Source organism: Alternaria dauci, chromosome 2 (assembly GCF_042100115.1).
Source record: "Alternaria dauci strain A2016 chromosome 2, whole genome shotgun sequence".
In the NCBI taxonomy this organism is placed as follows: domain Eukaryota; kingdom Fungi; phylum Ascomycota; class Dothideomycetes; order Pleosporales; family Pleosporaceae; genus Alternaria; species Alternaria dauci.
Window position 1 is genome coordinate 1,989,114 of NC_091273.1, and position 26,289 is coordinate 2,015,402.

At 52.4% G+C, this 26,289-nt stretch overlaps 5 protein-coding genes across 5 annotated transcripts; 3 read left to right on the forward strand and 2 right to left on the reverse strand.

Moving 5' to 3' along the window:
* Nucleotides 1–6,585: 6,585 nt before the first annotated feature.
* Nucleotides 6,586–8,808, forward strand: ACET3X_002673 (uncharacterized protein; the record flags this gene model as incomplete). The annotated part of the gene is made up of 2 exons (XM_069449441.1): nucleotides 6,586–6,650; nucleotides 6,705–8,808. The coding sequence occupies 2 exons, from the start codon at nucleotides 6,586–6,588 to the stop codon at nucleotides 8,806–8,808; spliced, it is 2,169 nt and encodes a 722-aa protein (XP_069309220.1).
* Nucleotides 8,809–11,120: 2,312 nt separating this feature from the next.
* Nucleotides 11,121–13,114, forward strand: ACET3X_002674 (uncharacterized protein; the record flags this gene model as incomplete). The annotated part of the gene is made up of 3 exons (XM_069449443.1): nucleotides 11,121–11,424; nucleotides 11,478–11,954; nucleotides 12,006–13,114. The coding sequence occupies 3 exons, from the start codon at nucleotides 11,121–11,123 to the stop codon at nucleotides 13,112–13,114; spliced, it is 1,890 nt and encodes a 629-aa protein (XP_069309221.1).
* Nucleotides 13,115–20,258: 7,144 nt separating this feature from the next.
* On the forward strand, nucleotides 20,259–22,044 carry ACET3X_002675 (uncharacterized protein; the record flags this gene model as incomplete). The annotated part of the gene is made up of 3 exons (XM_069449444.1): nucleotides 20,259–20,307; nucleotides 20,367–21,631; nucleotides 21,682–22,044. The coding sequence occupies 3 exons, from the start codon at nucleotides 20,259–20,261 to the stop codon at nucleotides 22,042–22,044; spliced, it is 1,677 nt and encodes a 558-aa protein (XP_069309222.1).
* A 1,079-nt stretch (nucleotides 22,045–23,123) lies between these two features.
* ACET3X_002676 (uncharacterized protein) lies at nucleotides 23,124–23,986 on the reverse strand (the record flags this gene model as incomplete). Its single annotated transcript, XM_069449445.1, has 2 exons — nucleotides 23,124–23,441; nucleotides 23,492–23,986. 2 exons carry the CDS (start codon nucleotides 23,984–23,986, stop codon nucleotides 23,124–23,126), a joined length of 813 nt encoding a protein of 270 aa, XP_069309223.1.
* Nucleotides 23,987–24,786: 800 nt separating this feature from the next.
* Nucleotides 24,787–26,045, reverse strand: ACET3X_002677 (uncharacterized protein; the record flags this gene model as incomplete). The annotated part of the gene is made up of 3 exons (XM_069449446.1): nucleotides 24,787–25,023; nucleotides 25,242–25,626; nucleotides 25,795–26,045. 3 exons carry the CDS (start codon nucleotides 26,043–26,045, stop codon nucleotides 24,787–24,789), a joined length of 873 nt encoding a protein of 290 aa, XP_069309224.1.
* Nucleotides 26,046–26,289: the final 244 nt, after the last annotated feature.

The window sequence follows — 26,289 nt, forward strand, 5'->3', positions numbered from 1 at the left end:
TGCACCCGACCAACATCCCGAACATGGCACGAGATAATCAACCTCAGCTTACCAAAACTAGTGCTGACGACGATACCACGTGGGTGCCGGGTCAGTTATTCATTCTTCTTCTAAAGTCGAGTCTATGCTAACTGTTCTTACAGCCATCCCCCCAATCTTCTTGGGGTTTACAGGAATAAATCCACGGGAAGAAGTTCGTGATGGTTTATATATCACCTTTGACTACGACTTGACAACCAGAGATGGTACAATTTTACGCGCGGATATCTATCGCCCCGAGCATCAGTCAGAAGATCTCCCTGTGCTGTTGTGTTACAGTCCTTACGGCAAGCATCATGCAATGAAGCATTACGTCTTCTATCCAAATGAAGGCGGCCTAGACCCTGGACAATATTCCAAGCACTACAATTTCGAAGGACTCGACCCGGTGTGGTGGTGCCCAAGAAATTACATCGTCGCGTATGTCGACAGTCGTGGAAGCTTTGCCTCTCAAGGAGACAAATACTACTACAAGGATGTTGACAGCTACGATGTGTACGATACAATCGAGGCACTTGCGAAGATCCGTGGTTCCAATGGTGCCGTAGGCATGGCGGGAGCCTCCGCCCTAGCCATGTATCAATGGATGGGCGCAGTTCTACAGCCACCTTCTCTGAAAGCGTTGATACCATTTGATGGGATGGCTGATACCTTGTACGACTTCTATTCCCATGGTGGTATCCCAGAGACGCAATTTGCATCTCTCTACACAAATGTGTTTGGATTCGGCAATGGAGACGGCAATAAGGTAGAACAGGTTCCTGAATCGGGAAGCCACTCATTTAGGGCTGATGCCGCTTTCTGGAAAAGGATAAATCCGTCGAAGTTCATACTACCAAACATCACAGTCCCTCTGTATGTGATCTGTGGATACCAAAACGCTGGTCTCCATACCCGGGGCACTCTCCGTGGATTTACTGAAGCATCCTCTCCCCACAAGTATCTGGAGCTCCATGGTGAGTAGTCACATTCATTTATGGAGGCCATGTGTAGTGCTAATTATACGTTAGGCTATCGTAAATGGGAATGGCAGCTTGAAGAAGAGTCATTGCTCCGTCAAAAGGCCTTTCACGACAAATTCCTCAAAGGTCTTAAAGAGACTGAAGTTGAGTATTGGCCGAAAGTGAGACTGCAGGTGAGGGAAAAGTACTACAATAGCTGGTGGCGGCAATTTTCCGATTGGCCGGTGCCAGAGACTCAATGGACTCAACTCTACCTTCACAAGAAAGGCTCACTACACGCCTTCCCAACACCAAACCAAAGGACCCTCTCTCTCTTGAAGGGACGACTGCAAAGGCACTTAGCTGGGACTGGCTTGCCAAGGAAAAGACTTCTTTTGCGGGCCCCGCAAAGCTGAAGTTGTGGGTCGAAGCCATCCTACAGGACGACGCTGACATTTTTGTCCATCTCGAGAAACTCGATCGTGAAAATAAGATTGTGGACTTCCCATGGGGCGATTTCAAAACGCACGGCGTTGCGAAGGGGTGGCTTAGATGCTCAAGGCGAGAACTCGACATTAATAGGAGCACGCCGTATCAGCCAATACTCACACTTGGCCCAGAGCAGAAACTCGAAAAGCACAAGATCATCCCAGTTGAGATCGAGATCATTCCTTTCTCTCTGGAACTTCGAGCTGGTGAGAGGCTAAGACTTTCTATCGGTAGCTCAGACTTCTTCAAAGCCCAGCCAGGTGAAATGGTTTGCCAGCACAAGAGTATCAACAATGGGATAGTGGCCATCCACCATGGTGGCCAGTACGACTCTCATGTTCTATTGCCGTTCTTACCCTCCATTGTTGGGCCACGGACAGCAGCTGCCGTCGACAAGCCGATGCAACTTTACTTGGGCTTACATCGTCGCTCGGACTTCAGTGACGAGCAGATCGTTACCGAATATGTCGACGTTCACACACATCTTACTAAAGCAGATCTCACCCCATATCCGTTCGGCTTGGCGTATCAACAACTATATGCCTACCCCCCTACAGAGATCCAAAGCGCATAAGACCATCTACCGTTTGCAGCCCCAAAGATCGACGACAATGCTTACGATGGTATCACTCGCCTCACTTTTGCCAATGCACAGGCTTTCCGATCCGCCATCAACACTCCCGAATATAAGGAGACAAAAGCTCATCAGTTCGCAGACCCAGATGGAGGTTTTGGTGTGATGACACAAATTCAAGAAGAGATCCTCCTCAAGAACGAGTTTTTTTCCAGGAAAGACTTTGCTGTGTACCTCTTACACGATATTGAGGCTTCAGATACAGCCCTAGTTGCCAGGACGAATACTATCCAAACGATTGGCTGTGACTCCGATCTCAAGGTCTATCGAAGGGCTGTTAACCTCGCAACTCCTCAAGATGTAAAGGATGTATTCCAGGGTAGCTTGTTCGAGAACATGGATTTTTCTACTCACCGATTCGTTGAGGAGTTCATCTTCCCTGGCATTGATAGCGCAGTGGGCTTCTTCACTCGTCATGCTCAGGCGTTGCAGAATTTCAACCCTGTCGCATTAGCACAGGCAGGATACATGAATTTCGTCTTTGACAAGATCAATGACGTCGAGAAGGTTTTGAGGAAATGTTGATCAAAATTGAAACAGTATGGTGCTCATAGCCTGTTCGAGCGAGCGGATGAGCTTGCGGGTAAGCGCGGGTACGGGACAACTCCGGGCACAGGGTGCACAGACACCATCACCCCGCCTTTCGGTAGCTGATGCGGATCCATTTCACGGTCGAGTGCTCGCTACCTAACCTGACCTTCTCTGAGCTTTCTTTTCTTAACAACCATGACTTATGTTCAACCATGGACTTGTATCTAAATAATACCTGTAGCTTTTGCGGTAAAATCTTTATTCGTTCCGAGCATCTTAAGCGTCATCTATTCACACATGTTGACGTACGACCATTCCAATGCCCATCATGCTCCCGGTGCTTTCCAAGAAGGTATTGTTCTAATACTAATGCAATATGTCCGCTCTGATACGTTTGAACAGAGATTCTTTGCGGCGTCACGAGGCTGCTTTTCACACACCTGGCAGAGCCGCTCGGGCAACTTTGCATCAATCGAGGCCAAGAGCGCGAACCCGTCACGCTTGTCAGGCGTGTAGGGTAAAAAAGCAGCGTTGCGATGGATCACAACCATGTAGTTGCTGTGCGTTGCGAAACACCGAGTGCGTCTACGTTACTCTACCGGGAAACATATCGGAGCATTGTTCGGGCGACCTTGACGATGATACTGCACAGTCGAACGGCGAGAGAACTATCAATTTTCCCACTGAAACCGACGCTCTGAAAGATGGTACGATTTCTTGCAATGAATTTGGCCCCAGCTTGTTCAGATCAGATGTTACGGCGCATCGATTGAACAGTGAAATAGGTCCGTGCACGTGGTCGAAAACAGTCCTACGATTTATGCTGAGATTGATAGCAGTGCACAGCTCCGCATTGACTGGGACGACGAATTATCAACCCTTGGACTTTCTCACAGATTCTTTCGTGCTCCTAGAAGATGCGACTTCTTTGCTTAGGAGTACTTTGCGGTTGCATAGTACACAAGACTCTGGAAATGTTTTCGAAACAATTCCATACTCTATCCCAGAAGATGTGAATCAGCGGTCGAGACATCACCTTTCTCAGCGATGTTACAGACGGATTCAACACGGAATCGCTGGTTCTGTTGCAGAAGATGAGCATGGATTCTCTGCCTCCCGACTGCCGCCTCTGAAGGTCATCAGTTCGGCCATCGAATACTATTTCGACCACTTCTCGCCCTACATGCCTATTCTTTCGCAGTCTATATTCGATCAAAATGAGGAGCACTGGTTATTAGTATTTGCAGTCTGCGTTGTTGGAATGATATTCTCTCTCGCTGCGGATCGTTTGCAAAGCCTCTCTACAATGCGTGCTCTGCTATGCATTTGCACGGAGAAGGAGGTATGGGAAACCATCTACTAAAATTGACCCTTTTACTGACCTGTTTGCGCTGATGATAGACTAAGACAGCGAGCGGTAGAGCTCATGAGATATGGTTCTGTCAGGTTCTGATTCTCAAACACATAGTGCTATCATCCAGCGAGAGCCATGATCTTTTCGAAAAAGCCCAAAACTGGAAGGGCACGTTCCTTATATCTCAACAGCGGCTACTTGCCACTCTAGACTTGGCTGCACCGCCCGACAGCCTAAACACAAGCTCTCAGTCGCCTGACAGCTGGTCTCGATGGAGAAAGAACGAGAGCACCATACGAACGTCTCTTGCGATGTGGGTAGGTGATGTTGTTCCCTTTGGTCGACATGTACGAAGCGTTCGCTGAGGTTTACCAAGATGATTGACAGCCAAGACAACATCATAAGCGGCTTCAACCCACTGCTCAACACCGATGTACTTGATCTGCCGGCTCCCTGTCGGGAAGAGCTTTGGAATACAAGCTCGTTCGAGGTCTGGCGACAAATGTGTAGTGACAAAGGCAAGTCACCCGATCCTCTGTACAAGGGTTCAGCTTCTAACGCAGTGCTATCAGCTCACAATCATAATCGTCGGTCGTTGAGCGAGTATCTGCGTGATCTTCGCAAAAATTGCGGCATACCCGAGACCCTGACAGCCTTCTCCAGGCTGCTACTCAACCTTGCAGTTGCGCAGGACCTGTGGTTCTTTCGTCAAGCCGAAAAGAAGAAACCGGAAAGCACTATCCACGAAACAAATATAGCGAGATTTGAGTGGGCCCAATCGACGACACATTGTGTCCAGGGACTGATTGAGACGCCATGCCATGATGTCTCGTGGCCCTCGATCAAAGAAACGATATTCCAGCACTATCAGTGCGCGATGATGCTACTGTACATCCCTCGAAACGAACTCAACGGCTTCTATGGGTACAAGACGAGCCTGGCTGTATGCCTGTCCTCTAGAGCCCGGCTACTGCACTGGATTCGGGAGGACCCACAAGGTGCCCATGCTGCACTCCATCACGCAGTAATGCTTTGGACTCGGATTCCTACGTTCTCGAACCAGAATCCCCACGAAGCCCTAATCTTTGCACTTGCCGCCCTGGTTGTCTACCTCCAATTGAAGATTGATGCAAGCCTTCGAGAAGCAAGACTGGATGCATGCCCAAGTTGTAATACAGTATTGGGGTATAGCGCAAAGTTGTGCTGCTGTCAATCGTTTCCTCATCCAGAGTTGTCGAGCTTTGATATACGTCTCACAAGCGGTCAGGTTGACGTGCACAGTTTGGTTGAGCGGACCTGCATCCAGCTAGGAGCTATGAAGGGTTCTGTAAGCCTACGCAAGGCCACGATTCCTGCACAAGCATGGGCATGGCAGCGTCCGTGCCATTGGTAAGATGCTAGGTGCATGCGCTGTGTGCACGCGTGAATTTTGCGGGTCTAAGCAAACCGCTCTCTCATAATCTTAGCAGAGCCTTACAGCATCTTGAATAGAGGTAATGATAGTGGATTGCCTCGGAGACTGTGGATGCGCTAAGCCCTTTTCGCGGATTGTCGTGGTTCGGCCCTCTTTGGCACGCGCATGAATATCGGTCGACGAATTTCCTTTGAACGCAAAGAGATGGAAGCAGGAAAAATATGCAGAGACCATCGGAATACCTACTTCTGGGGACCGGACAGCAGGGTACTATCAGGGACAGGTGCCAGCATGTTGGCTGCACAGTGCGATACGGGGACGCCTTTGAGCTCATTCGTTGGATGCTACCGATCCATCACGACATGCGCCATCAGCCAACGCGAAGAAGCAGCTGCATCGATGGAGTGTGCATGTCTAAGCCAAGCAAGGCAGGTGCCGATGGCCAATTTGCTCACGGAAGATAGAAGAACATCAGGCGCGCCGGCAGGCCCGAACCAGGCCGAGGCAGACTGTGCGATTTCAGCACTTCCAGCCTCTCTCTTTCGTAAGGCAGCATACGAGCGGCACAACAACGGCCGCAACTGACTATCGATGAGTAAGAACGCAGAGGACAATCGTGTTGGACTTTTCATCGACCTGCCTATTTCGGTGCGCCGTTTTATTCGCCACCACCGGTTCAGTGGAGTTGGCGCAACTTGGCACGGCCGCCACTGATCTAGGCGAGAGCTTTGCTGGAGCTTTGGTGAGCTTCACGTGACGGCTGCAGGGGCCCGACCGCCAAGCTCGAGCCATGGCCGCGGGACAGGTGGGCCGAGTCGCGATAGGACGAGCAGAAACATGCTTTCTTAGGAGCCCACCGACGACGAGCTTATTTGTGCGCCCGCAGCCCTAGCCTCCAAGAGGAAGGAGATATTGCGAACAGCGCCCATCTCTACACATGTTTGGCATAGCAGCTACCGCATTGCAGGGCCAGTATGATGCCATCACCGAGCACGCAGCCAACAGGCACCTCTGTCACTGCCAGGTACGAGTCCCGACTGCAACGTGAACCCCGCTGGCAAATATCGTCGGGCCAGCGTGTATGCAGCAGTGCGTCGTACAAATAAGTGGCATGCCCTTCTGGAGCGCTGCTTGACCACCGACCTTGTCCAATTGAGCTTTCACGAAGCTGGTCGCATACAACATGGCTCGTTATCTCAGTGTTGCCGCAGCTCTGGCTGCTACCGGCGCCTGTGCCTTGACACCCGAGTAAGTTCACCATCATATTGCTTTCCCTGCGCATTCACTAACAAGAAAAACCAGAGGACTCCTCGGCACCGTCCGCCGTGGCACTCCCGACCCCAGTCCCGATGGCTCTGTCGCTCTGTTCTCCTACTCGCAGTACTCCTTCGAGGAGCATGGCAGCGCAGGCTCGGGAATGAACCTCATCGATCTCAAGACTGGCGAGATCACAAAGTCCGGCCTGAACGTCAGCGAGATCAACGAAGTCGCCTGGATCCCTGGCAGCGAGACTGGCATCATCTACATCAATGGCACCAACGAGGAGATCCCAGGTGGTGTCACCCTGTGGATTGGCGACATCAAGAGCCCCAACACGAGTACCTTGGTCGCTTCTCTGGACGCGCCATACAACGGTCTCAAGGTTGCAAAGACTCCGACCGGAGACATGCACTTCTTGGTCAACTGCATGGCTTACCCCAACGGCACAGCTGTCAACCCAGAGACTGAAGTCACCCCGGTGACTACTGCCCGCTATTACTCGGACATCTACGTCCGTCACTGGGACACTTGGCTAACCAAGAACCGCTACAATCTCTTTGCTGGAACTCTCTCCGCAAATGCCAGCTACGCGCTATCCGGCGCTGGAATGAGAAACGTCCAGAAGGGCATCAACTTCACCACCACTCAGCCCGAGACCCCCATCCAGCCGTTTGGCGATTCCAGCGACTACGACATCAGCCCGGATGGTTCCCTGTACGCTTTCGTGAGCAAGGCTCCCCAGCTCAACAAGGCCAACTACACGGCCTCATACACCTATGTCGGTGCTTTTGCGTCTTCTGACGCTCCCGTCGCCTTCAACGGTCCCGATTCCGAGGCCGCCAAGGCCGGTCACCAGGGTGCTTCTGGTCTACCTTCCTTCTCCACCGACAGCAGCAAGCTCGCCTACGTGCAGCAGGACGAGGACTACTACGAGTCCGACAGGTGGATTCTGTACACCGTCGATGTCGCTGTCGAGGGTACCGGTGTCGCGGTCAGCAACTGGAAGTCTCTGAGTGCTGGTTTCGACCGCTGGGTTCAGGGACCCATCACCTGGGCTCACGACGACTCATCCATCTACGCCACAGCCGATGACTACGCTCGCGTCAAGATCTTCAACTTCCCCATTACCGCCGACGAGAGCTTCGTTCCCGAGCCCCTGACCTCCAACACCTCCGTCTCCACTTTCTCGCTCCTCCCCGACGGTTCGCTGCTTGTCGCCGCCACCGCCATCTGGACTCCCAGCGAGTGGTACATCCTTGCCGACGGAGAGAAGAACACCCTCTTCGACGCGTCTCAGGTTGACCCCAACCTCGCTGGTCTCGGATCGCACACCGTTTCCGAGATCTTCTTCAATGGCTCCAACCCCGAGCTCAAGCAACAGCTCCAGGCCTACGTCATCAAGCCCACCTTTTACCAGGAGAACGTAACCTACCCGCTCGCCTTCTACATCCACGGTGGTCCCCAGGGCAACTGGGGCAACAGCTGGTCCAACCGCTGGAACGCTCAGACTTGGGCTGACCAGGGCTACATCGTCGTCGCCCCCAACCCAACTGGATCTACCAGTTTCGGACAGTACCTTACCGACTCTATCCAGGGCCAATGGGGTAACTGGCCATACCACGACTTGGTCAACGCCTGGAACTACGTCAACACCAGCATGACATGGGTCGACACCAAGAACGGTATCGCGGCTGGTGCTTCTTACGGTGGTTACATGACCAACTGGATCCAGTCCAACGACCTCGGCAACGAGTTCAAGTGCCTCGTCACCCACGACGGTATCTCCAACACCGAGGCCGCATGGGCTTCTGAGGAACTCTGGTTCATCCGCCACGACTACAACGGCAGCATCTGGGACTCTGGCGCGTACCGCGAGTGGAACCCCCAGAACCACATTGCCAACTGGTCCACTCCCCAGTTTGTCATCCACAACACTCTCGACTACCGCCTGCCCGAGAGCGACGGTCTCAGCTTGTTCAACATCCTCCAGGCCCGCGGTATCCCATCCAGGTTCCTCAACTTCCCGGACGAGAACCACTGGGTGCTTAAGCAAGAGAACAGCTTGTTCTGGCACACTGAGATCTTCAACTGGATCAACCACTGGTCCAAGGGCGAGCCTTTGAGCGACCTGCCGATTGGTAACTAGGATGGTTATCATTCCGCAACTGGTGGAGCGAGCAGCTGCGAAGGCGGCTTTGCTCTTGTGCTCTTGATGAATACCCATTGATAAACGATTAATGATAATACATTATTAACAAATTCTGCCTTGTCATATGATGCAGTGAATTCACGCCTGTGTTTTGAGTTTTGCATTCACCAGTTGTTCAACCTGGTAGGTTCATCTCCAACCATCGTGCTTGAGGTCGTACACTGGTCCCGAACTAAAGTGGTGCCTTGCATGTCACAGGCTTCCTGGCATGCACATTACCAGTACATGTACGCAATACAAGGGAACAATCCAACACCTTACCCAGGCAGCTAGGGGAAAGCGTTCAACTTCCCCCTTATGCGTCGTGCATGGGAAAGATCAAAGTCTATCTGCACCTGCCCAGCCCACCGGATAAGGTTGTGAACCATGATAGCTATGCAGAGTAGTGGACCGTGCTGCCGATATCCGAGTAATATCAACAGCCAGCTCATGACTGTCGCTACGTCTGGCTACCAATCAGACTACATGAGCTGATATGGTTATGCAACATCTGCAAGAGCATGGAATATACGCATCAAGCGTCGCTCCCACTACCCGGTGGCTGGTATCCATCGGCTCTACTACCCAGGAATAACCGCGTCTGTCCAGGCACACACCCATTCCCAGGCGGGGTATGCGCAAGCTTGCTGGCCCCATCCCATTCTTGGCACTTTGATAGTGGCTCTTCGGTTCCCGGCAACCAACTGCATGTTTGCGTCAATGAGCGTATCTAGACGCTATGCTGATACGCCAACAAAATGACTCGGCTGTCCGATCGCGCGTGCATGGTTCGATTCAAAAGACCCATACCAAGCATCCAGAAACGTTCTTCGTGAAAGCCTGGTATTGTATGTAAGGGAGGGGGCGAAGAGAGATAAGCAGCCGTTATTGCCACTCTGCCAAGCCTCATCCTCCACCGCTCTGTAGTTGTCGAGGAATCCTGCTACGCCGCCATATGTTGGTGTGTGTGTGTGTGTGTGTGCGTGGAAGGATCGCCAGATTGTTCCTTCTGACACATACACAGCTCATGCCAAGAGAGAGAGACAGACGGAAAACAGCGGGTCAGTAACGGTGGAAAGGTTCACAGGGTTGGAATGAGATGCCAACATGTGCCATGCTTGCTGGGCGAGGTAAAGCTTCCGCTGATGAGAGCGAAGCCTTGCGCCAACCAGCGCATGAGTTTCTTCGGTGCTCTTGTCTTGTTTGGTCGCGTTTTGACCTAGCCCAAGAGATAAGCGTATGGGTGTTGTGCCAAGGTTGGTGCCGTGTCTTTCGAGAAGGCAATGGGGCGTCTGCGCTAGGTCAGGGTGGGAAGCGCAGCGGAACAGGTTGATTGGTGTGCTCATGTCAAAACTTTATGAAGATATGCTGCTGCGTCGCTGAGCTGCCTATTCGAGCTTGGTGGAGTTACATCGCATGCAAACGAAGGCTGTTTCATGGTGTGGGGAGCAACCGAGGCGACAAAACGCCGAGCGGGACGGAAGGCTCGGCGCCATGGCGGAGCGGCCAGCTCTCTTCGGCGGTCATGAAAGCGATGACACACACGCGTTTTTCGACATATTGCACGGACCGACCTCCTTCTGCGTTCTTTGATACCAGCATTATCCATGTGACGACAATGTACGACCTTTTCACGACATGTCACGCCGCATGTGTATGGCTGTGTGCGCATGTGCGCTTCCGCATTGCCCTGCGGCGTGGTGTCATGGCACAGCATGTCGATGTCGTCCAGATAAGAAAGAGCTAGGGGTATCACCCGTGTGAATGGTTGGAATCAGCCATGCAAAGCGTGATCAGCAACGCTGCCAAGTGCCGAAGCACTCAATCGAATGTCGTCGCATGCGCTGAATTGCCCATTGTCCATGGAGCTTGGCCAGCCGAAGCCCTGCAAAGACGGGTACTAAGCTCTAAACTGTGTTCTTACTTTCGGCGTTGCCCTACCGCCCAGCCTTTGCCCAGTCACCGGCTGGTGATAAGACGGGCCTTGCGAAATGGCCTTTTGAATCTGTATGGGTCGACCACTGGCCTGGGGCAACTAGCCGGATTCTTGACAAAGAGGTGGAGTGTATCCACACCAGACACCTGCTCGAAAGAGAGACAGTCAAGGAATACCAAGACGGCGCTTGAGAAAAGAGCACATTTGCCGCTCATGTGTTACAGCAAGTGTGCGCTACGACTATAATTGCAGTCGACTTCCCATTTCCCTGCTGTTCAGCAGCAGCAGCTCATTCTTTTTTCCCTGGCTCAACCCCCATCCCTGTCTGCTAGTCATGACGACCAACGCTGCATCCAACGCCGTTGACATGGCCATGTCTAACGAGCCCGCCAAGGCTGCTATGCCTCTGTACGAGGTCGATGAGAAGCGTGCCCTTTCGGATGAACGCACGCCATCGACTCTCAGCCACCAGCCTCATGCCCCCGATGTCCTTGACGCCGACTTGGAAGGCGAGGAGCCCACCGAGGAAGACTTGAAGACTCTCCGTCGCGTCTCTGGAAAGATTCCGTGGACTGCCTTCACTATCGCTTTCGTCGAGCTCTGTGAGCGTTTCGGATACTACGGTTGCCAGGTGTTGTGTATGTTACTGCCCATCGCCATATGCTAATCAAAGCGCTGACTTGTTTTCAAGACACAAACTTCATCCAACAGGACCTCCCTGTGATTGATGGCGTCGTGCAATCCACCGGTCGCGATCCGCGTGAAGAGGGTCAGCCAGGTGCGCTTGGCATGGGTCAGCGTGCTTCCTTTGGTATCGGACAGTTCAACTCTTTCTGGGCGTACACAACGCCCATTATCGGTGCCATCATTGCCGACGAGTACCTTGGTCGCTTCAACACCATCTTCATCGCCATTGCCTTCTCTATCCTTGGTCACATCTTGCTCATCATCTCCGCCATTCCCCCTGTGCTCACTAGCGGCAATGCCATTGGACCTTTTATCCTCGGTGTCATCACCCTCGGTTTCGGAACCGGAGCATTCAAGGCCAACATCTCCCCGCTGATCGCTGAGCAATACCGCCAGACCAAGCCGCGTGTCATCATAGATCCCAAGACTGGCGAGCGTGTCATCTCCGACCCCAACATCACACTCTCGCGTATCTTCTTGTGTAAGTTGTCGCCCGTTGGCACACTAGAAGCAGCCCACTAACGTACTCCAGACTTTTACATGTTCATCAACATCGGTTCCCTCACTGGACAGCTGTCCATGGTGTACGTTGAAAAGTACGTCGGTTTCTGGTGCGCGTGGCTGCTACCCACCATCATGTTCTGCTTCTGCCCCATCGTTCTTTGGGTCTGCAGGAACAAGTACCACCACACTCCTCCCACTGGCTCCGTCCTCATCCGCGCCATCAAGGTCCTCAAGCTCGCCACCAAGGGCAAGTGGTCTCTCAACCCCGCCACCACGCGCAAGAATTTTAAGAACGACCGCTTCTGGGAAGATGTCAAGCCCAGCCACCTAGGTGCCAACAAGCCTGCTTGGATGCAATTCGATGACGCTTGGGTTGACCAGGTTGCTCGTGGTCTGCGTGCGTGCTCTTGCTTTACCTGGATCCCGCTCTACTGGCTGTCATACAACCAGATGAACAACAACCTGACCTCGCAAGCCGCGACGATGACGCGAAACGGTGTCCCCAACGATGTCATCACCAACCTCAACCCCATCTCTCTTGTCATCTTCATCCCCATCGTAGACAACTTCCTCTACCCCGCTCTGCGCAAGGCAAACATCCGCTTCACCCCCATCAAGCGCATCGCATTCGGTTTCATCCTTGCGTCTTTTGCCATGGTCTCCGCTGCCGTCATCCAGCACTACATCTACGCCGAGGGTCCCTGCGGCAAGTACATGAACAGCTGCGACGACCCCGCCCCGATCAACGTCTGGACCCAGGCCGTGCCCTACGTTCTCGTCGGATTCTCCGAGATCTTCACATCCATCACCGGTCTCGAGTTTGCGTTTACTAAGGCCCCCAAGAACATGCGTTCGCTGGTTACTTCGTACTGGCATTTCATGTCTGCCTTCTCCAACGCGCTTGGCCAGGCGTTTGTATCGCTATCTGAAGATCCGTTGCTGGTTTGGAACTACACGACTGTTGCCATCTTGGCATTCATCGGTGGTATCCTCTTCTGGTTCCATCAGCGCAAGACGGACAAGCAGGAGGATATCCTCAACATGCTTCCAGACTCCAACTACATCGGCAAGGACCGAAGGCACAGTGTCGAGGAGGGCATTGCTGGACACAACGTCGAAGCGCATGTGCGCACGTAGACTGCGGTCGTGCGCGGCATGATATAGTACATTGATGTTTACGAGCGCGGCTACCGAGCGTGGCTGTACCTGTGGATTTGTTATGAACGATGATACCTATATGACTTCCAGACTGGAAGCTACTTAATGCACAAGTCTTTTACTTACCTTGCCTACCTTTTCGTCTTGTGCCAGTTCTGCGCTGTGACATGTTTGCTACATTGAGATGACCTTCCTCAATCACGCCACTGTACAGAGGGACGCGTGTATATATACGGGTAGGACGTTGAGTCACCTTTACCTCGCATGCTCGTTCCGCGTCTGTCCGCAGGATCACACCCCTGCTAGTCATGCACCAGCGACATCGGAGGCGAGGCGCGGGTGAGGTAAACACAAGCCTCAGCCTCAACGACAAGAACTGACTTGTTGCTTGGAACTCCGCTAGCACCGGCATACGCTCTGTTAGCCAGCCATCTCTCAGTGTAGTTCTAGTGTTGATTTGTCAGCTTTGATGATGCCGACGAATTGCTGTTCCACCCAAGGGTCTTGCTGAGACATCTCGATTATGACTCGGCAGGGCAATGTAGGGCAAAGATCGGAAGCAAGTCTTTGCTGATATGCATGCCAAGGTCGCTGTTGAAGCTCACGTGTAGTTGCCTTAATCACAGCAAGCTCAGATATCTACGACATGGTTGACTTGGTGTGTTCTACACAGACACACAACCCGGCACTAGCGCACAACACCCTACTATCTATCGCTGCCCATGTGAGACAGATGCGCCTATGGGCATACATGACCACCTCTACTGATGAATTCAACTCAAAGTGTAGGACAGGCTCAACATCTTCTGACTCTGTTGAAGCTGCCTTGGTAGTGCGGCCCGGAGTCATGATCACTCCACGGGTCTTTGTATGCTCCAGCGCGGATATCCATCCCAAATCCTGCTAAGACAGCACGCAAGAACTGCTTACGCATGATGCGCGGTGTCATGTCGCCCACGCCAAACGGCCAGGCTCAACCAGAAGCTTATTGTGTCCCAATAACCGAAGCCCTATTCCCTCGTCCAGAGCAACGGGTATATTGTAGGCCTTTCGAGATGCGCGAACAATGCTGGCCAGATTTGGCGATTGGTATCGAGAGGGAGCGCGTCGCCGGGTAGGAGATTGACAGACCATTCGCCACCAACTAAATCGATAAGGTGATTGTAGTTTTTCGAAAGCGATATCGTGTTCGATACAGGTGACCGTCCACGTCGAGGGTTACGCGGTCGCTCTAGGGCAAATCGGTGGGCCGAAGATGGGCGAACGTCGCAGGCTGCGGAGAAGCATTCGGGCCGGTTGGGGCGTCAGTTCGCATGGCGTTGACGGTCGAAGCGATGACCAAGCGTTGTGTGGAGGGTGGGTCGATCAAGGAAGAAGATACGCGTGCTGCGTGCACTGCGAAGCTTGCGATGTGGAGTGGCGTGCTATGACAGAACCGTGGAGACGCGTCTCGGGACGCGCCAAGGCCTGCCCCACTCATGCCGTCATAGCGGCTTCTCCCCAACATCGAGATGTGCTCCTACGCACATCCCGCAATAATGCAACCTCAAAATCTGAAAGTGACAACAGATTTTCCCAGACGTGCTCATCAAATCGACTATCAGAAAGTGCAGTAGCGCTGCGATTATTTAGAGCCTCATGATCCCCTCTGGTGGGCACGCATGGCCTGCTCGGGTGTATCCAGCGTTGCAGTCCCCCCTATTGATGGATTCCTCGATCGTGTGTCTTCTCAATGCAAGACTTCTCACTTGAATTCCAAAGTTTCATCTTGCTCATAGAGGCCTCTTGATTATAGTGTGTAAGTTGTGCAGAAGACGTCATGAAAGGGGGACATCAGTGGTCGAGAGAGCTATGAAATTACATGACAATCACGACTATTCGTGAACCCAATTTCGGGTAGAGCAAATATCTATATCATGCCTCTCACGAAAGTCATTCCAAGGTCACGGCGGCGACTTGGCCTGATTCACTTCGAAACTCGGATAGTTGACTCACAGACCACAACAAACACTGAACCACAGAGACACAAGATCGCAAACATCAAACCAAAAAAAAACCCTAAAGCGTCTCTCAAATCATTGTCTTCGCCTATCCCCCATCATCACCATCCAATCCTGCACACCACAACAGCCATGGACAACGTATGGAGCGATTCCGACTTCAGCATGACCTCTGCCCGCTCCTCATCTACGTCGCTCCCGAGACCACCGCCTCCCCCTCCTCTACCCGCTTTCCTCACCACTCACCAAAACCTTCTCATATCAGCCTACAGATCTCTCAATGACCGCGTCAACAATCTCATGAACACCGTCGTCGACCTTGAAATCAGCATGCGGCGCGAGCGCGATGAACCGAGCCTCCATTACCTTGTGAAGGAGCTGGAAAGGGCGCAGGAGGAATTGGTGCGGTACAGAGATGCGAAGCGGAGGAAGGAGAGGGAGATTAAGGAAGAAGAGAAGAGATTGAGGTTGATAGTGGGAGATGAGTCGATTATGGCGAAGAGGCAGTTGGATGAAATTTTGACGCACACGGGTAAGCAGAAGGCAGTAATTTGTCTGCGCTGATAGATCAGCTGGCTTGCAGCAGATTCCAACAAGACGCGTATTGTGCCTGGTCTAACGGTATCTTGAGCTCACGAGTTGCGGCAAACACGATACAACGATACCAGCGGGCTGTACAGACAGCTTATCACATCTCAGTCCAATCTTCCTCAACGTGCCACTGTTCATTAAGAGGAAGAGTATTGTAAACCTTAACGAGCAGGATGGGACTGGATAAACGAATGGCCAGGATGGGAAGGTTGAGATTATAAGTGTATACACGGTAATGTTACAAGTGGTAAGACACAATGATCGAAAGCTTGAAGTGCAGAATGCCGCGAGGGAGGACAGACGCAGCCCAGAATGGCACGCTATTGCTGATCGATGTTCTCGACCCGGTCTCCGTTCAGCACTTCGTCAAATTCGAGCATCGGATGCGCCACCTCTCCCCAGCACCACAAACACGTCATGGTCCCGTCCTTTCGTCCACATGCGCAATGCTCTTTCTGGTCAACAAAAGCTGTGTCAAGGTCACGCTCTTCCGCTTCGTAACAGCGCAGGCACAGCCACCGGTCAAGAAAGCGATTGCGCAAAGTGCACTGGCATTGGGAAGCTGGAAAACTCTTTTGACCCTGGGTCGCAACGGGTGGCAGGCAGTCGTCGCAGAACCATCGTTTCCTCTGCTCCGTCGTTTGGTATAAAGCTCGAAGGACAGGCGAGGGGTGAGCGACGCTCGAAGACGCTGATGCAGCCAATGTCTGGCTACCAAGGTCTACTTCTAGAAGATCTTCGACGCTCTCGGGTAGGCCATAGCTAAGTTCGTCAAACGGAACGTCGATGAAGCCTTGATCATGATATGGCGCGTGTGTGCCGTATGAAGGATCTTGCCACTGGGACCCAGCTTCACCACTATCCATGTGATGAGGGCTGAGGATTGGTATCTCGTGAGGCGACAGCAGGACGAAGCCGCTGAAGTTGGGTAGTTCATCCTCCTCGAAAGGATCTTCGTATATGCTCTGGTAGACGCAGTGAATGCGGCACTCATCGCAGGTGCTCACTTTACATCTGGTGCAGGGTCGGCATTCTGTGGTAGGTTCTTTTGCGCCGCACTTTATGGTTTCAATACAATCATAAGCGTAGAAGAAGGTAGACTTCTTGTGACGCTTGTTGCGGATATTCACACCTTGGCCAGAGCATTTGAGCTTCCCCAGCAAATTCTCTAGGCTACAAGGGCGAGGTGCGATCGCTTGATGTGTGGATCTCGAGCATAACAACAGTGCCAGTAAGTCGTCCGGGTATAGGTTGGACACGATCATCTCCAGCAGGCCATACTGGTGGAAGACCTCCATGAGTGGACACCGTTGTCTGGACTCGGTCGGACTATCGCCCCGCATCTTCTTGTAAGCCTCGATTAGCTTGCTCCTTGACCTTTTACGTTTCAGCGTCTCCATGGTCTTTCACCCACGATAGTCCTGCCTTAGATATTCTCCACTTCTGTCGTCCTACCGGTCGGTGCGTGGTGGTCCAGTGACCGGGGATCAGATAGAGTCTTGTCGCTTCTGAAGAACAATGAGCGGGGATAACAAGGATAGCAGGGTCTGTGTCGAAGTCATCGTGGGACAGCGAATCCGGGGTGAGAGTACCGGCTCATGAGTACGGGCAAGTCCGCACGACGACGTGAAACGCATCTCAAGGCGACGTACTTGTCTCACACGCTGTGACGTGTGTATAGCCTTCCGCGCTTCCGATAGCGCTTAGCAGCCGACAATGTCCAGATCTGGATCCATCTTGGCGTTGTGTAGGTGACGATGTTGTGGGGAAGCTGCACAAACGGAACAAAGTCGAAGATGACGCGGTGGTACCAACGCTTAAGAGTAAAGTGGGGCTTGTACTCGTGAAGTGCGGCGCTTCGTTGAGCATGAGAGAAGATGGCAAAGTCCCTAGTCTCGTCTATTTTGTGCATCGTGAAATGAAAAGTGCGGTGCCGGAGAAATACGGGACAATGTTCCGACAGTGGCCGATTGACGAATGAGCGGCGACAGCATAAGGGTGCCTCGGTCATTGCTTCTTGCCGTTCCTCTCACCCATCCTCCGGAACGCGATGCCTCACAACGATCGCGTTCTACCTCTTTAGTACTGCTTGTCACCATTTCACACCATGTTGTTCATGGGTATAGCGTCTCGTGAGTTATTCTGCAGTGCATATTCACGCGACGCGATATTTCAAAACTTCTGTCCAATAAATTCTCATCACGGCAGAGATGTTTAGACAGAGCTTTGCTTGCGATCAATGATTGATTCGTTGTCCTCGTCTACCTCCGTTGGTGATCCGGGATTTTCTCGCTGACCACGTCGCATGCCACCTCGCTCTAGTCCTGGTCTTCCAATGCCATGATGATATTCAATCCCGTCTGCCCACTACACCTTCGAACTGCCTTCATTTCTTCTCGTCGGGAATGGAGTAGCAGCAACCGATATCGAGCACGTTGTAAAAAGTGCAGTCGCGCTGAACGTAGAATCCGCCCTTTTTGTAGCAAGTCGCTTTGGTTGTGCAGATACCTGATGGGTCTGATCTTCCACACGGCGCTGGGTACGGATCTCTTGGCGCACCGAGTGCGAGAGATGTGATCGCAGCCGTGATGACGAGAAGCTTCATTCTGGAGTGCGGTGACCGTTGATGCAGTGTTTTTTTGTGGAGGGCGTTGGTGGTGATGCCGTGCGAAGATGGGTAGAGGTGAGTAAGTCGACGGCTTGGTATGTGCCGGCTCCTGTTGTCACAAACCCAACGGTTTATATACACAACGGACCCGTATCGACGACGCCATTGACATGGCCGTAGGATACAATAGTGCTGTATTTCATCCGTAGTATAGGCCAAAATTAGCTGTGCCTATCCGACCACATGCAGGATCTCGAGATGTGACCAATCCAGAGAGCGCCTCGACTACTAGTTATCGCAGCTTGTTCTGCATATCTCAGCAGATATATCATCAGGTTGTGCTCTGGGCCAATGCGAGCCTCCATCTGTGAACTTTGCAATAACGCTCATATGCGTTGATTGCATCGCAACTTTTAGCGAGGAGATCAATATATCTTCCCCGGATTCGCGTATTCCCCAAGACGTGTGATAAGACGCTACACGCGAGCTAAGGATTCAGCCATATGAACGGGCTCGTACTGTCGTTTGTGACCAGGTTACTAGACATCTATGACGTCGCGACATCCTTTGCTGCTGGATTCTGTTGTGTTGCGCTGACCACAATCTTGTCGAAGCGGAGGATCAAGGATGTCAGGGATGGTTACAGCTGCAAGTCCGATTCTCGCCACATCGGATCCCTGCTCCACGCTCGCTCCTGGTGTCCAGTTGCTGTGTCACACCACCATGCAACAAATCAGTTGCCAAGTGTTTGATCCAGAATGAAATACCCAATATCCATTGCCTAATAGTTTTTGCATCTTCGACTCCTCGATTGGCTAGTAACAGCGCGGTGCTTTTGTTTCTGACTTTAGTGAACGATTGGGGTTCGACATGGCCATGGCCTTCAACGTGCGGCGTGGTGATGGTGCATCACAGGAACACTTTGCGCCACCACCGGTCTAGCCCTCTGGTAGATACGCGTTGGAGGCGGTTCGAGATGCTGAGGCGCATGTGTGTACTCGTCGCTTTGGGTCTGGTTTGCAGCGAATGTCGTCATGTGTTTTGCGCGCCGAGTGCGGTTGCAGCGAGCAGAATTAGGAGAAGTTCGGAAGGGATGTGCCACCGTCTTGTAGAGGGCGGCCGTCGCACCAAAATAGCTCAGGCCGAGGTGCAGTGCTCCGAGGTTTGGTGCGCCCGCTGTCGGACGCGCTAGAAATCGCGCAGTACGTCACGTATGCGCAGTTTAACAGGCCGTCAGCCTCACATGCGCTGCTAGCAACACCGGACGTAGCCGTAGGGCTGCGGCTTACAGCAGGGTGGCCATGGGCGCTCTTGCCCAAACTGGATGCGCTATTAAAGATATTCCTGGTCACTCTGCTCGAACAGCGCATTGCATTGCAGTCTCAACACAAATTTTCACTACCCCAGCGCCCGTGTGCACCACCATGCCCAAAGGGGGCCGCGCTACGACACGCCCGGTAAGCTTCTAGAATGTCCGTAATCGAATCATATAACTGTTCGCTTATCTATCCCCTGCGCAGCCGGCGGTTCCATAGAAGCAGCTTTCTTCCATGGACCTTCTAGCGCCGTGAGGTTTTTCGGGCAGACTGCCTGGTGTCAGGGACGCCGGCGGTCAGCGGCGGCACACTGCCATGATTGGTCGGCGCCTCCGCCCCGAGTGGGCAGGATCAACCGACCTGCAGCCGCATCTCCACCTTTTGTTCCCAGCATCAGCCGCATCCATTTCCACGACACCGTTCTGTATAGACTTTATATCTCTGTGCTTCGTTTGACTGTCGTCTGCTTCCGATAAACTCCCCACAAACGCCACCAGCAGACTGGTGCGTGACACCCGACCCATCCGTGTTATGACGAAATGACGATATCCTGCGTCTCGTAAACACCGTCTATCCAAAGAGGCTAGTACCTTGGCCCCAGAATGGCCATGGCCCCACGGAAAGGAACACGACGAGCGTGTGACCCTTGTTCCGTCAGTAAGTGCTGGATGCAGGCCAGTCATCGTGACACGACTGACATTATCTTCTCTTTTCAGGAAAAGTGCGATGTGATGGCAACCAGCCATGCTCCAGATGCGAAGCTGCTAGCTGGGACTGCACCTACTTGAAGACGCATGGGAAAAGCGGTCCAAAAGGACCACGGCGGACAACAGAAGCCGCCATCAGAAGACTGCAAGAACGCAGCAAGGGGGCCCACGATCATGGATCGAGAAGCAACAGCGAGGCGAGCTTTGATACTGGAAGCCCGAGGACTACCGCCGATTTACCTTATCTGGACCCAATCCCCCTGATGAGCGACTCTGACGTTGACCCCAAAGCCTGGCCAGACATTTTGAGCCCAACGCTGTCCGCCATCCCCCAAGAGCCCCACAGGATATCGACCGCCTGCCTGTCGCACTACCTGGACATCTACCACGCACGTGGATATGGTATATGGCCGGTCGTCGATGCCGAAGCACTCACTGCGCGGCTCCTGACTCATCCCGAAGATTTGGAAGCCTACGCACTGGCCACTGCTATATGTGCTGCTATAGTGAGCCAGTTCTCTATAGATGCCGAACCAGGCAGTCCACTTGAAGGCCATTATCGCGTTCCGAGCGGCACATTCGAAGCAGAAGCGAAGAAGGCAAGGAACGAGTCTGACCACCTGGAAAACGTCACTATATTCTCTTTGCTAAGTAGCTTCTTCCTACACGTCTATTCAGCAAACGTTGGGCGAATGAACGCTTCCACGGTCCTCCTCGGCGAGGCTATCTTCAAAGCACACATCATAGGCTTACACAAACCGACACACTACGAGCTCATGACCGCAGAGCAAACACAGTATGCTTTGAGGGTCTACTGGCTTCTCTTCATCACGGAGCGGGCGCACTCCTTGCAGCATGATGTGCCCACGGCATTGAAGCGAGCTCCCAATCTTCCCAGGCTAGAAGACCTCCATGATGGATCGGTCACACCTGCGTTCGTTCAGCTCTGCCGGCTTTTCAACATCCTAGATGTCACCATAACCGCTGAACCTGCAGCTGCGCGCCAAGCCCTTGCATTAGCTCAACAACAGCTTAGCAGTGACGAAGATCCTCGTAGTCTTGAGAACGAGCTCCAGCGCGCAGACATCACCATGACTCAGCAGTGGATGCGTATCTTCTTGTGGCAGCATGCTCTCAACGTAACAAACTTGAGCAGCCGCGCCAGTCAGGATGAGGAATTCTCCTTCCGCTTTCCCGCCAAAGTCGCTCAAAACGTCCTCAGTAATCTGAGTAGCCTATCACGGGAAAGCGTCGAGGCGCATGGTCCAGGCATGGTATGTGACATCCCCCTGGGTAGCACAGGACATCACTGACATAGATATAGGAGTCCAAGCTCTTCGACGTCGCCAACTCGCTTGCTGACGTTATGATGATCATGCCCTCGCTTAACCACGAGTCTCATTTCAACATTGGTCCTAGAGATCTGATTCACTCACTCGCGCAAGTGCTCGCTTCCTTCCGTGGCGGTAACCCTGCTGTCATTAGCATACTGCAAGACAAACTCACTATGCTCGGGCTATCTGCCGGGTCGCCACAGAAGTTGCTTGAGCTTTCCTCACCCGAAGAAGAACACGAAGAATGGCATGATAGATCAATGTCTGCCCCATCCACATATCCACCCTCAGCCGCCGGCCCGTCAATCCCGCCTCCACTCCACTCGAGCATGAGTATGGATAGAACGTATTGATTCGTCCAATGTTCTGAGCCACCATCCACACAATTCTACCTCCGCACAGAACGTTGTGCATGCAGAGCATAGTCCTCGGCTACTACAGACGATGCCTATAGGCTTTGTTAACCACGTTTCGCGAGATAGTCACTCTCCAGGAAGTGTTCTTCAATCAGTAAGAGGGGCACAATTCACGCACTGCTGCCTATAGTGCAAGACATCGTGACGATCGATTATCCGACGTCGTCTAGGTGTAAAGCTTGCTGCCTAGGAGAAATGTTCAAACCCGAGAAGACTGGCTTTCTTCGCACAACAACATGTGCGATTCGAGGTTCTCGATCACGGCACGCATCCTGACGATGAGGGGAATTCGCTATGGAAGACGTACATCATACCAAGGGTAGCCCGGGTCTATGATTCGCGAAGACTTAACGAACCTCAAGAAAAGCGGAGGCAGTGGCGATAGGATTGAGATGCACAGGCGCTGACGAGGCAGACACAGGCGCGATCCGGGTTGAGGAGCGAGAACTGCAAGGGCAATGGAAGATCAGTTTCTCGATGTGACTGAGTTGGTGTTGTAGCTGCAGATGCCGAGGTGCAGTACAAATACCAATTGGCTTCTCGTAGAAGAGGCGGTTGGGCTGCTCTGTCCTAAAGATCATTCTGACTTGGCAACCAGGGTAGAAAGACAGACGGTGTGAGTCTACATGATGAGGGTGTCGAAGACAAGCAGCTCTCGAGATTCTTTCGATGGATCGATTATTCAATATCGTAGTTTCTGATATTCTGGGATGACCGTGGAGATGGCTAGTACCGTCGTCGCCTGGTCTCAAGTATGTGAGCTATTCGCCTTAGTAGATTCTGTCGCTACGCACTTTTCAGCTAAGCCCGTCACAATGAAAACATACACCATTTTGAAGTCTAGGATTAACGAATCAGGCTTGATAACAGTGCTGGACTGGGACAATCATAACACACTAGTCATACAGCACAGCTTCCACGAGATACCACGCCCATCGAGTCATTGAATTCGCTCCGCGTGCTCGTTTGCGTGACATACAACCGCTCTCCCTCCACTCTCTGGAATCTAGGCAGCTTCAGTCTACTCTGCAGACGTTTCCGTCAAAGACGATCTCTTTTTCCACGGTGACCACCTCTAGAGATTCCTCAACCTCGTATTGCACTTCTCTCTCACCCTGACTCTTGTGACATGCCGCACCGCAAAGTTCTGGGCGGCCTTTATGAACTATGATCTGGCGAGGACAAAGGTAGATCTTGCGCGTTCGAGGAATGACGTGCAAATCTTGAATGATGTTGACGGGAAGCGCCTCTGACGGTACCGTAACCATGTTTCTGTTTCCGATGCGGCGGACATCCATTTTCGAGGCTTTAACTTTGATAGCAGCGAGGTACCCCTATACATGTGTCAGTATTATTCGATTTCTATGAATTCCACGCAACATACCTCGAATTTGATCCAATTATACAGTGTGTCCATCTGAAAGTACAGCGCCTCTGCCTGTAGTCGATTGTACAAATCATAGTCGAAGCCGTTCATCTTGCTGTAGAAGAGAGGAAAGACTTCGGGACGACGCATAAACCGAAGAAGATGCTCAAACAGATCAGGATCGGCGTCCAAGAAGTATGACCCGTCTGCCTCGGGCTCCCATGGGCTGAATCGGCCGGATAGCTGCCGCTCGAACAAGCCAGATTCAGCCTTGAGCGTATCGCGCGAGACCTTGAACTTGCGGCCGCCGACATCAAGCGTCAAGTTCTTGGGATAGTTGGTAGCGACGAGGAATTCTTGAACGCTGAGATCGGTGGGGTCGGTAAGATCAGTAGTTGTGACGGACTCAGCTTTACCGTTTCGCTGGAGGCGGATGCCCTCGACATCGACGGGCGCGCTCGTGTCGTCAGCGGTCAGTGCCGGCATTGTGGCGGGGTTGTTTGCGGGATCCATTTTGCCGGGCGATGGAAGAGGTGAGCGAAGTCGTGGTTGTTGGCTGCGATGTGAGTCTTTTGATGTGAGGTGTTTGCTCTCAAAACCTCACTTGCAGATTCATCGCTCATTGTTCGGGTTGAGTCGACGGAATCGATGATTTGGCGTCTTCTCCGTGAAGAAACACGATGAGTGAGGCAACGGCTGTTTGCCTCACTTATCCGCCAAGAGTGAGCCTTTGTTAATCACATTTCATAGGCTCATATGCATGCCCTAGGACTCATGATCGCTCCGTAGACTACCATCGAGAGAAAGACTATGATGCTAAGGTATCAAAATTTTCGTCGATGGCGTTTTGCGCCGCCCAGAGGGCCTGCCATGTTTGTCCCACCTGTACTCTCTTGTTTTTCTCATAAAGGTATCCATCGCGCTGCCCAATATGTCGTATGTCCGCGTGTTAGCCGTATGAAAAGTCAACTACGGAAGTCGATGACGTTAGCTACAGCTGCTCTTTGACATACTCTTCTCGCGCCTGCCAAAGCAGCTCAGCCAACTCAGCCTCACCGACCTCACCACCACCCACTACGCCTTCCGCATCGATGCGTTTACAACAACCCGACCACCCATACTGCACTTTTACCCACGCAGTGTCCCATTTACTCGGTTTGAACCACATCGGAATCATCTCAAACCCCTTGTCATGAATCGTACTATCCCTGTACACTGCTACCGGGCACTCCGCTTGATTGCCTCTCTGGCACTTGTCGTTGCCCATGATGTAGCTATGGTAATGCATGATGCCTGGGGTTCGATGTAAACAGTCAGAGAATGTCTCCTACGCAGTTGTTATACAGAAGATACCCACTGTTGACGTCGTACGGCGTATCGAGATTTAGCGTCCAGCCGTTATTAGATTTCCCGTAGAGAACTGATTTGGTGAAGGAGCGGCCGCTGAACCCATATTTGGCGGCTGTATTGACGTCATTACAAAGCTCCGCAGTCGTCACACTGGGGTCGGTTTGGCGAGCGCGTGCAAGGGCGGTGGAGTAGTCGGTGAGCTATAGAGGTTGAGATACGAACTTAGTATGTCTCTATGCATCTTCTCCAGTCGAGGTTTACCTTCATGCAGTCGTAGCGGATGTATGTGTCGCGGTCGGAGCGTCTAGTTGTACGGGTACGAAGTCAATGTATGCCTCACATACAATTCCTAGGTACGGAGACACTCACTGTTGCTCGTGCATCATCCCTTCAATGTGTTAGCTCCGCGGCTGTAAACATTATAGATAGTTGTCGACATACCCATGACATGGCCGAATTCATGTGCGATGGTCTGAACACTGGCCTCTTCGCCAATCCACATGTCCAGATCCCATGGCTTTCCAGGAGAATCGCCCATCCCCACGGTAGCTGATGCGGCGCGTTTTCCCGCGCGATTATCCTTCCAAATGGCGACTGTCTTGTATGGCACAGCCATGTTCCATTTACTGTCAGCTGGACTGTTGATGTCGATGCAGTACATGGGTTTCTGCCGAGGATCAATCCATTCCGAGAACATGATCTTGTGACCACTAGCCTCCGAGGCCTTGCCACCAAGCGCTGTCATCCAAAGCTCGGTGGCTGCTTCCACTTTCGCAATGTTGGCCTTGCGATGGGCTTCGGTACTATATGTAGGCATGCGAAGTCAGTGTATGTCTTACATGTAGTCTGTGCAGAGAGTCTTAATGGCGCAGGGAATCTTGAGCAAATTAAGATGTCCATAATTCTGACTGATTTCGGATAAAGGGCTCTCATGAACAACAGGTCGCAAGTAGAAATGCAGGAAAACTTACGGAAAGCAATATGGTATGACAGTGAGGCCCTTGACGTAAAGGTCTGTCCAATTCTTTGGTCCACCGCTGCCTTCGTGACCCCATATTGACGAGGCGCCTGACTGAACCCCCTCGTAGCTTGGAGTTTCAGTTTTGTTGGACGGAGGCAAGACGGCGCATGGGCCTGAGAAGATAGGCGGTTGTTGAGGAACAGCCGCCCCGAGGACCTGGACAGCAGCTGCCGCGCAGACTGAGAAGTAGACTAGGTTCATCCTGGTTGCAAGACGTACAGTTGAGGAGGTGTTCAGAGAGATAGACACGTGAAGCAACATGTGCGAGACGTTAGGCTAGCGGAGATAGAGGCACGCATATGCCCAGAGTCATAGAAAGACAAGTAGAATGTTCGTTCTGTGCGCACTGACCATACCTGTACTTGGTGTGGACCGTAGATCATACAGGTGAAAGAGAGTTGCTAGCGCAAAACAATTGTAGGTCGCGCAAGGTTTTCGGCGAAGC